At 36.3% G+C, this 10,278-nt stretch overlaps 3 protein-coding genes across 3 annotated transcripts in view; 1 reads left to right on the top strand and 2 right to left on the bottom strand.

Annotated features, from left to right (window-relative positions):
* Positions 1-439: 439 nt before the first annotated feature.
* LOC107671841 (small nuclear ribonucleoprotein G-like) lies at positions 440-2,200 on the bottom strand. Its single transcript, XM_016464828.1, has 4 exons — positions 2,055-2,200; positions 1,785-1,807; positions 1,422-1,546; positions 440-726 (listed from the first exon to the last, which is right to left on the bottom strand). Exons 1-4 carry the CDS (start codon positions 2,084-2,086, stop codon positions 676-678), a joined length of 231 nt encoding a protein of 76 aa, XP_016320314.1. The 5' UTR covers positions 2,087-2,200; the 3' UTR covers positions 440-675.
* Positions 2,201-3,831: 1,631 nt separating this feature from the next.
* On the bottom strand, positions 3,832-6,025 carry LOC107671835 (zinc finger protein 91-like). Its single transcript, XM_016464821.1, has 2 exons — positions 5,841-6,025; positions 3,832-5,522 (listed from the first exon to the last, which is right to left on the bottom strand). The coding sequence occupies exons 1-2, from the start codon at positions 5,882-5,884 to the stop codon at positions 4,055-4,057; spliced, it is 1,512 nt and encodes a 503-aa protein (XP_016320307.1). The 5' UTR covers positions 5,885-6,025; the 3' UTR covers positions 3,832-4,054.
* Positions 6,026-6,526: 501 nt separating this feature from the next.
* LOC107671896 (coenzyme Q-binding protein COQ10 homolog A, mitochondrial-like) overlaps positions 6,527-10,278 on the top strand; it is a 14,827-nt gene continuing 11,075 nt past the window's right edge. The window contains exons 1-4 of the mRNA XM_016464905.1: positions 6,527-7,161; positions 8,293-8,439; positions 9,043-9,235; positions 9,320-9,421. Of these exons, the coding sequence (XP_016320391.1) occupies positions 7,022-7,161; positions 8,293-8,439; positions 9,043-9,235; positions 9,320-9,421 (582 nt within the window). The 5' untranslated portion in view covers positions 6,527-7,021. The remainder of the gene's footprint in view (positions 7,162-8,292; positions 8,440-9,042; positions 9,236-9,319; positions 9,422-10,278) is intronic.

Below are 10,278 nucleotides of genomic sequence, written 5' to 3'. Positions count from 1 at the left end.
ATTTAAAGGAGATTGATTGCAGCTTACCTACGCTTAGTAAATAAAAAGCCATCACACGACACAGGACTGGAAAGTAAAGTATACTGGCAGCATTTAAAAAACAATGAACTAACATATTTTTTCTAATTTATTGCAGACATTTTTATACAGAATTTATTTTTTTGGACCAAGACATTTATTATCATATCCTGTCCTATCACGGGCAACAGAAAAAAAACATATCTAACAATGCTAGATTAGACAAAGAATAACTGTACATTTGAGTTTTTCAGGCACATTTTACAGTTTAACAGAATTTGACTCTTTGAAGTCCTAACAAGTCAAGATTATTGATTTGCTTCAAATGCATACAGCTACCAAGGCAATGGAAATGTTGACACAGTTTGAATATGAAACCAAATATTAATGAAAAGTGAATTACAAAAAGACTTTGGATTAATCACACTGTAGTCCATTTATTCACAAAAATGTATGAATTGTGTACACACATTTCTACAGACATAGGAAAGTACATAAAACAAGGAAGGTGTTTATAAAACAATATTTTTCAACACAATCAAGGATTTCTGCTTTAATATTAAGTCTTTGTTGTGAACAGACATGAGAAATCCATTTTTTCCATATTTGCTGGATACAAAAAAAGAAGCAGGGAAAAAAAAAAAGTGGGCATCATCCTCATACTCGTTCAAGAGCCTCCAACATGATTATACTGTTTCCTCTAATCACCTGAAGAGACACAAAAAGAGCATTCATCATTGCACAGAATAAAACACATCACATCAGTGATGGAAATGTGAGAAGTGAACAAAGCTGTTTGTTGATCTTTGAGTGATATATGTAACCCCTCTATCCCGGGTCCTCACTGCCACACCTCGTTCTCGCTCCGAGTGGGTCTTCGGCATGGGAGGCGGACGCACTAACAAGGAAGCTAAAGACTGCAGCCACTAGCATCAGTCGCCAGGGCGTCTCTCGAGATCAGGGGAGTGAGGTTTACCTGCACAGCACCTACTCGCTGGCCTCCGTTACACTCACCCCCCTAAGCCTCACTCCCATCCGGGTCACGGCACCAATGTAACCCCTCTATCCCGGGTCCTCACCGCCACACCTCGTTCTCGCTCCGAGTGGGTCTCGAACCCGGGTCTCCGGCATGGGAGGCGGATGCACTAACAAGGAGGCTAAAGACTGCAGCCACTAGCGTCAGTCGCCATTGCGTCTCTCGAGATCAGGGGAGTGAGGTTTACCTGCACAGCACCTACTCGCTGGCCACCGTTACATATACAATATCCATGATCAATTAAATATAACAATAGAACTATTACCTGAACATAATGTCTATCTATATGATACTTGTGCCAGCTAGTTTTGTTTCACCATCAGTTATGTAATTTGTTTGATACCAGATTGTGATATTAAGTACTGACCACCATCCCAATGGAGTTCATTTGTCCTCCAGGAGCCATTTCTATACTGTCATCAACGACCAGATTCATGAAGGGATCAAATCCACGCAAGATGCCCTGAACATGACGGCCACCATTGAGCTTAACTGAAAGTGTGCATGAAAACAACATCTTTACAGAAGAAACGGATATTTGAACTGACAGAGATCCGGAACAGAGTTATCATGTGGGTTTATTAGAAGAACATACATTTAGATAAGGTTATTTATTTGCATTCAAGGTTACAATCACATACTGTTGAAATAAAATATTTCTAGGATATTATTATGGAGATTTCCAGATTTCACATTCTCATCACATGAGAAAATCCTGCATTATACTCACGTGAAAGCTTCTTGTCCATAAACCTAAAAGGCAAGAACAAAACAGGTACTGTTTTACAGATACTGGACCAAACATTTAAACCGAATTCATATGAAAGTGTAACAAAAATTAAATAGCATGTGGGTTTTCTGCGTTAAATTGGAATAATATAATGTAGTTGTGAAATAAATGCAGACAAACCGGCTAGCGCAGTAGAATAACGCGATGCTCAAATTAACGCATTTCTAACAGACTTACGATCACAATCAACAAAAGGCTTGAAATACTTACTTTTTCAGCTCGGGCGGGTGTGCTTTGCTCATGTTTATTTCGTTAGATCAGACAGTTTGTTTGAAACACGTTTCAAACAATGTATGAACAGTGGCGGAAGAGGCGTACTAGGTCGCGGGATTTTCTGTACCAGTCACCGTGTGAAATATCGCCCCCTATTGTAGCGGAGGATGAACTTCAATAACATTGCACAATGTAATGTCGCTTGTCTTTCGGAAAAACAAAATATTCTTTAATGCCATATTTGGGCTACTGGTGTGATTTTTTTTTTTTTTAAGTGAAAAAAATAAACAAAAACTACCAAAACTTTTTAAACAATTTATTCGAAAACAATGCCAATGTAATGCATAACATGAGGTAAATTTTCTGACAAATATTATTCAAAAGAAAAAAAATCATCACACATCTTGGGACAAAGCAGGTGATACTAGGGGGGGGGGGGGAATATAGTTATATTTGCACTTACACTTTTGCAGTGCGCCACATCATTTTCAATTTGAGTCATAAAGTGAGTATTATACAGTGTTCAAAGACAACAAAAAAAAGTTAGTGCAAAAAAAAATCACTGCAGCCTTTGGTGTTAGGAAGAGAAAATGTTAGAAGTGTTACATAAAACATCAGAAACAAATGACGATTATTAAAGGTTAAGAAGCCCTGATATACATATTAAACAATAAAATGGACTTGTTCTGTTGCCCGAGTCACCTAATCTGAGGTCTCATATCAGCACATAATTCATTCATCCAGTCTAGTAAGAAAGTTATGAAATTATACTTGCAATATTTGGTCTGATAGCATAAAATATCATGTATATAAGGCATGCTACTATCTGTAAAGCTTCTACAATTTTAGAAGAATAAAGCTTACTTTGTTTCATGTAGTTTACGAAATACAGAAACAGAAATTTCACAATGTAAGTAAAATGCTATATAATAAAACAAGCTGAAACGCTTCAGTAGCCGAATGTAGCAAATACAAAGATATTACATCCTCCAACTTGACAGACAACAAGAAGCAGTACATACATTAAGCTGGTTTTGTGTTTCAGCAAGGCACTGGCCATCTAGAAAAAATAATTCATTTATGTGTATATGTCAAAATATTAAATTCACCATATTCTCACAGTAATATAATGGATATGACTTCTACATCGGTATAGAGGTATGAGAACATTTATCCTGAAGCAGAACTATGCACTGAGTTGAAGTGGTTTTAATTAGGTACCCGTATCTGACAAAATGCAATTGGCTTGTCGATCTTATCAAAGGCCTCTATTATTTTTCTGGCAGTTTGGCTCAGATTGGTGGAAGGGAGTTGGCCTGTGTACAACATTATACCTCATGAACCACAGAAATCAAAACCTGTAAAATACTGATAATATTCAGCCAGTTTACCAAAACCAAAAATGCCTGCAGAATATAATTCCTGATAGCCCGAACATCTGCAGACTGATTACCCTGCCCTTAAAGGGACAGTTCACCCAAAAATTTAATCAAATCATGTACTCACCCTTATGTCAGCATGTATGACTGTTTATGTGGAACATACAAGATGATATTTAAAAAAATGTTTGTAACCGTTTTAGTTGAAATTGACTTCCATTAAATGCACAAAAATACAATGGAAGTCAATGGGAATCAAAACGCTTCGGTTATCAGTATTTTTCAAAACAATCGCCTTTTATGTGCCATGACATTAGGGTGAGTAAATGATGACAGAGATTTCATTCTTAAAGGAATAGTTCACCAAATAATTTCAATTCCACAATTATTTATTCATAAAAACCTATATGCATACACAAATATGTAAAGAATATTCATTTTAGAAGCACTTTTAAGGTGCTTTTTGTCTAAATTTATGCAATGGTTCTTTTTAAAAAAAAAAGTATGTTCTGTAAGAAAAAATAATAACAGTTAACATGATTAGAATATGATGGTGAGAAAATGTGATTTTTTTTTTTTTTTTGAGTGAACAATTCCTTAGAAAAAATGGAAGCTCTTTCAATCATCACTGAATTCATCTTCATTTTCACGTATCAGATGTGTCTGGCAGTGCTCTAGAAAAGTGTTCAGGGCTATGAACGCCTCGGCACATGGCACACAGTGATAGACTTTCTTTTCACAATCTTCTGGAATCTCAGCGAGGGGAATCCCACCTGTACACACACTACAACACCTGCATGTGTCGGCTGGTTGAGCGTGTTCCTCAGGGACTTCCTCAGGGAATTCCTCATGGACTTTCTCATGGACATGCAGCTTAGCTTTGGAGCTAAAGACCTGGTCGCATGACGTACAAGGATACTCGGCATCCTCGTCTTCATCACTATCATCCTGCTTATCCATTTGCTCTTCTTCCATGTGCTTGGTTTCCATCAAAACAGGTAGATTTTTGGTCCTAGGTCTACCTCTTGGTCTTTTTTCTTGGGAAGGTCTGAGCTCCTTAGCTGCCTTTGGGCAGAACCCAGCTGCGTCAGCGCCGGATGATTTGCCACTCAATTTGAGGTGGGTCTCATGGTGAGAGCTGTAGTGTCTAAAATGCGCCAGACGCGTCAGATGGTGCAGGAACTCTTTTCCGCAATGGAGGCATGGATATGTTTCACCTTTCCGCCTTCGCCTGGTGGTCTTCAAAGAGGTTCGCTGCAGTTTCCTCACCTTTATCTCCCGCCGGTGTTCCTCTTTCCTGTGCTGATGGAGGAGTGATATCTTAGGAAATGATTCGTCACAGGAACGGCATGGAAACGACGTACTTGAGATGAGAACTTTCTTCTTCTTCTTCTTCTTCAATGTACTTACAATGACAACTCTTTTCTTCTCTGTGCTGCTTTTCATGTGCGCATGGGAAAAGCGCATGTGGCAACCAAGTCCAGCAGAAGAATGGAACTTTCTGTGACACAAAGTGCATGTTGTAAGAGATGAGTTGGCGCTTGGAGGAGATGGAGGCGAGGAGACATTTGAAGGTGGAGGAGGTTTGAGAGTCTTGGCGGGCTCACAGCCTCCAGCCTGCTGGTGGAGTAGCAGCTCTTGCTTGTGGCTGAAGGCTTGTCCGCATGGAGCGCACGCATAGGGGCTATTGTCATGATAGAAGGGATCTTCTGAAGATTCAGTCCCGCAGGAAGGGCAAGAAGAACCTCTCTGAGGTTTCCCCATGCATGTCTGGCACATGGATGAGGTGCGAGAACATTCGTGTAGCTGCAAACTAGAGAGCAAAGCAAATTTTTGGCCACAGTGTTGACAGCAATGGAGCTTTTGCAGGGCGTGCTCTCTTTTCTGGTGATGCTCAAGACTCTTCTGGTCGGAGAATTTGTCGCCGCAGTCTTTGCAGATGGAGGAAGACCGCTGTTGTTTTGGTTTGTACTCGATGCAAGTGATCAGTTGGGCCAGTTTGGATAAGGTGTCTGACATGGGTCTAGCCCTAGTGGGGATCTGGTCACCTTTTGCTCCATTCCAGCAATGTACAGAATCCATATTCCTTTAAGGAAATAAAAAAAAGTAAATCAAATTGATCCCATTTAATCATAAATTCAAAAATGACTTTTAATGTAACATTTTATTGAATATATATATATATATATTGCATATTTACAACTACAAGCTTTTTAATAGAACCAGTTTACATAATTAACCAGGCGAAAATAATAAAAGTAAAAATAATGAAACAAACTGATGTCCTTGGCTATAAAATGAAGACACCTACCACAACTACATGCAGTATTGCTGTAGCACTGACACAGGAAGTTTGCTAGTTGTTTTGCTATGCTGTTGACATGCAAATGACATACAAACTTACCCGCTCGAGGACTTTGTATCACACAAAATAGGTTTCTCGCACATCTATGTGGACATTACAGCAGGTGTTCTCAGGTTCATAAACGCAAAACGCAAGAAATTGTGAGGTTAGACGCACACGGACTTTCACTTCAACTTCCACGCGCTTCTACTAACCTTAACGTAAGGCAGTTTGAAGAACTACAATTCCCATCACCCCCTACGCGTGTACTACATAAATAAACGTGAGTATAAAATTCAATTAAACCCATATGAACATGTAAGGCTGGTTTATTATCAGCTTATTAAAAAGTGGCTCAGGAAAGACTGCCTTATAACAATTTAGACGTTTCATTTTCAATTAATCAAGCATTTATCAAGTGTTTATTTGAGCATTTATCAAGTGTTTATATTAAGGGACAATAAAACAGTGTTGTTGTTAACTAAAACGAAAAACTATGTTTTTGCTAATCGAAATCAAGCGAAAATAAATCAAATAAAATATTAAATATTAGATGAAAAACCGAAGTACTAAAACAGAAAAAAAAATAATACATGACGAAAACACACAAAAAAAATGTTTTAAAACATAAACTAAACTTGAAAACCTATACAATATACAAATTACAATATACATTTATTGACATTTTGAATTTCTGTCTTTTTATTATTTATTCTTCGCTCGTAGACTTTTATTATGAAATGTACACAAGCCGCACATCTTCCCCTAGTGAGGTGGAGTGAAATGACACCCCTCTTACTGGGATTATTAATATCTCTTCATTGTTGTCATTGGATTTATGCACCCATATAATTTATTACCATGATTCAAATAAAACGCGGCAGTTTAGACATTAAATCATAATGATTGTGTCCCTTATGTGACATTCTGTCCTCCTCCGGTCCAGTGGGCGGCAGCTGCACGGTGCCGCATCAGAACAGTGTGTCCCGCACGCCGGCAGCTTATGAAGGCTTCACCGGTTTAACCTCAATCGGTTTCAGCGGAATCGCAGGGTTAAGGGCTACTGAAGTCGAAATATGATTTAACGCACAGCGTGGGTTTGGTCACTGAAAAAACAACCGACGTCTCATTTACTCGTAGAGATGACAGCGAGCGCTTGCTTGTTACTGTGTTAATCGTGTTATTCGAGATTAATCGTTATAATTTTACACACACTGAATAGGTGAAGCTCTATATTTCTGATGGCCGTGTCAGGAGGCGCCCGGCGGATCCCGATGGGTGTGCGGACATTCAGTGAGTTTCTGGAAATAGCGACGGTGGGACCGTGTCGCTCCAGCAGCCCGTATAAATGCAGAGAGAGGATACAGCACTGGCCCATCAGGTAAAACACCGCGTTTACATCTCAGCAGCCCGCTTTGAATAGTGGAATACATTATGTAAACATACAAATGTTAAATAGATTATATAAGGTGCTTCTACTGAATGATTGATGCATCACATCGCTGAACAAATATCGGAACAAAGCGAGCTGGAAAATCCTAAAAAAAAAATAATAATACCGTAGTTACCGCGATTATTATCCACAGATTGTGCTGTCAGTACCAAAAGCTTATTAAAATACCCATGTATTTTAATAGTGACAATATATACACAATTTTAGTTTAATAACGATATGTGTGACCTAAAATGGCATCTGATATTGTTGATTTTAATCGAAAATTGTATCACTGTTTATTAAGAGATACTCGATATAGAATATAAAACAGACAGGAATGTAAATTAAAATAAAATAAATAAAAGAATACAAATTTAAAGATTTTGTTTTAAGATATAGTCAAGAAAGATATAGAATCAAGAATGGAAAGGAAGATAAATTAAAATAGAATGCATAAAAATAATAGAAATGTAAGCAAAAATTATTTTAAACAAATATGATAACGTAGAATTTGATAATAAATTCTGTAATAAACCCTATAACCATAAACCTCCTGATAAGGGCTTAGAAATGGATAAAACGTTTGATTATCAATTATTCTGCGTACATTTAGAAAATGTCGTTTCAGAAATACCAGAATTATTACAGTTCTTGTTACAATAAAACACTGAGGCACAGGCACAGCTGTCATAATAAAAAAAGAAAAAGTATATAAAATGACAGAAAGATTCTTTATACTTATACTAGTAGAATTATTAAGATTTTTACAGTAGTAACAAGAAGCAAGGAGGATTTTATGGTCACTATGTTAACTGGCTGCGGGGGAAGATTCTGAAATTGCTTAAAACGACTGTAAATCACATACATTTTGAAGCATGGCTTATGTGAAGATGCTTGATACCATGGTAATATCATCTTTTTTTGGACATGTACCATGGTAATTTCTTTGAAATTTCACAATATATGAAATATGCTAATCATTCAGTACCATAGTATGATGGTACAATAATCGCAGACCATTCCTGTATGTATTATATGCATTGTATTTATCAGAATCTTGCATTTTTTGTATGTCAGACACCTGTCCTCCTGCGGGATCCTGATGACCCGTCATCCTCGCGCTCTCTGTCTCTCTGAAGTGGATTTGACTCCCACTCATCACAGGAGATCTTTCATCAGCCTCACCAATAAGAGAAAAGAGTATTCAGAGAGGAGAATACTAGGGTAAGTTGACGAACTAATTCTAGGGTAGGTTAAGATTGACCCAGTGTCTGATCCTGAACAATGACCTCTGCTTTTTTCCTCATGGAGGATGAAGGCAAGCTTTTGTGGTGTTAAGTAATAAATTACCAGAGCTGTATTGATCGAGTGGAGGTGGAGCAGCTGGAAACAAAGACCTAAAACAGGGACATAAATACTGAACCATTAATGAAAGACAATATGAATGAATAAATAGTAGTACCTACCAATAGAAATTACGTAAAGTAGAACAAAACACATTTATAGCTTTTGAATGAGCTTTTATTGTTATATTTAATTTTTAAAATGTTTTTATATTTCTATTTAGCTCTAATTTAATTTCAGATTAAGTAGTACTTCACTTTACACTTATTTTATTTCAGTTGCTGATTTTCATTTCTTAAGTTTGTTTTTCATCTAGCATTTATATTTTATGTTATTTCAGCTCTATTTCAAATGACAAAAATGATTCTAAATGAATTTAGTTGATAATAACAACAACGTTTTATTGTCCATTTCTGAAAGTATTTGTATTTATTTCAACTTGATTCTAAAATTAAAAAGATGTACCTGTATTTTGGTCTTTAGGTACTCAATGCAAGAGATGTATGATGTGGTAGCCAACGTGGATGACTACAAACACTTTGTACCGTGGTGTAAAAAGTCCCAGACCATCATGAAAAGAGCCGGTCATGCCAAAGCTCACCTGGAAGTGGGCTTCCCTCCGGTTGTTGAGCGATACACTTCAATGATAAGCCATGTCCGTCCACATCTGGTCAAAGTAAGCCTTCTGTGTGCTCTACAACATCATCACTGAAATGAAAGGAAACACAAATTTTGTAAATAATTATATTCCCCATTTCAGGCAGTGTGTTCAGACGGTAAACTCTTCAATCATTTAGAGACAATATGGCGGTTTAGTCCCGGTATTCCTGGCTATCCTCGCACATGCACTGTAGACTTCTCTGTAAGTATCATTTACAAACGTTTGCTTCCAGTTGACCCTTCGCTAAGCTCTACCCCGCTTGGTTACTGTTGCTAGGCCTGACAAGCTTGCAGAATGTAAAACAGAGAGTATTCATTAATATTTTGAATTAGTTGTTTTATATTTTTCATTTTCATTTTGGTATGTTTTAGTAATTTTGTTGTGTTTTTTTGGCAGATTATTATTAAATATGTCAATTTAGCTTTTATTTTTATTTTAGTTTTAGAAGTTTTAGACATTTTTGTTGTTGTTGTGCTTTTTTTTATTGGTTTTATTGGTTTTTTTCTTTTTTAAATATGTCTGTTTAGCTTTTATTTGATTTTATTGCTGTTTAAGTTTTAGTAATTTTGTTGTTGTTGTTGTTTTTGTTGGTTTTATCAGTTAATAGTTGTTGTTTTTTATGTCTGTTTAGCTTTTATTAGTAATTTTAGTATTTCACCTTAAACTGTGAAAATTAGAAACTTGCCAACTAACTGAAATAAAATAAGTTTACATTTTTTGTATTTGATTTTATTTCACTTAACGTTTTTTTTTTTTTCCCAATTCATGTTATTAGTGCTGGACAACAATTAATCGCATCCAAAATAAAACTTTTTGTGTACATAACATATGTGTGTGTGCTGTGTATATTTATTATGTATATATAAATACACACACATGCATGTATATATTTCAGAAAAATATGTTATGTTTATATGTTAAATATATTTATATATAATATAAATTATATGAATATAAATATATACATGTAAATATGTTCAAAATATATAATGTATGTGTGTCTTTTTATATAAACATGATAAATATACACAGTACACACACACATATAAACAAAAACT

The sequence above is a fragment of the Sinocyclocheilus anshuiensis genome, unplaced genomic scaffold (assembly GCF_001515605.1).
Source record: "Sinocyclocheilus anshuiensis isolate Anshui unplaced genomic scaffold, SAMN03320099.WGS_v1.1 scaffold1089, whole genome shotgun sequence".
In the NCBI taxonomy this organism is placed as follows: Eukaryota; Metazoa; Chordata; class Actinopteri; order Cypriniformes; family Cyprinidae; genus Sinocyclocheilus; species Sinocyclocheilus anshuiensis.
Note: the sequence above shows the minus strand (reverse complement) of the source record. Positions and strands in the feature narration are given on the sequence as shown.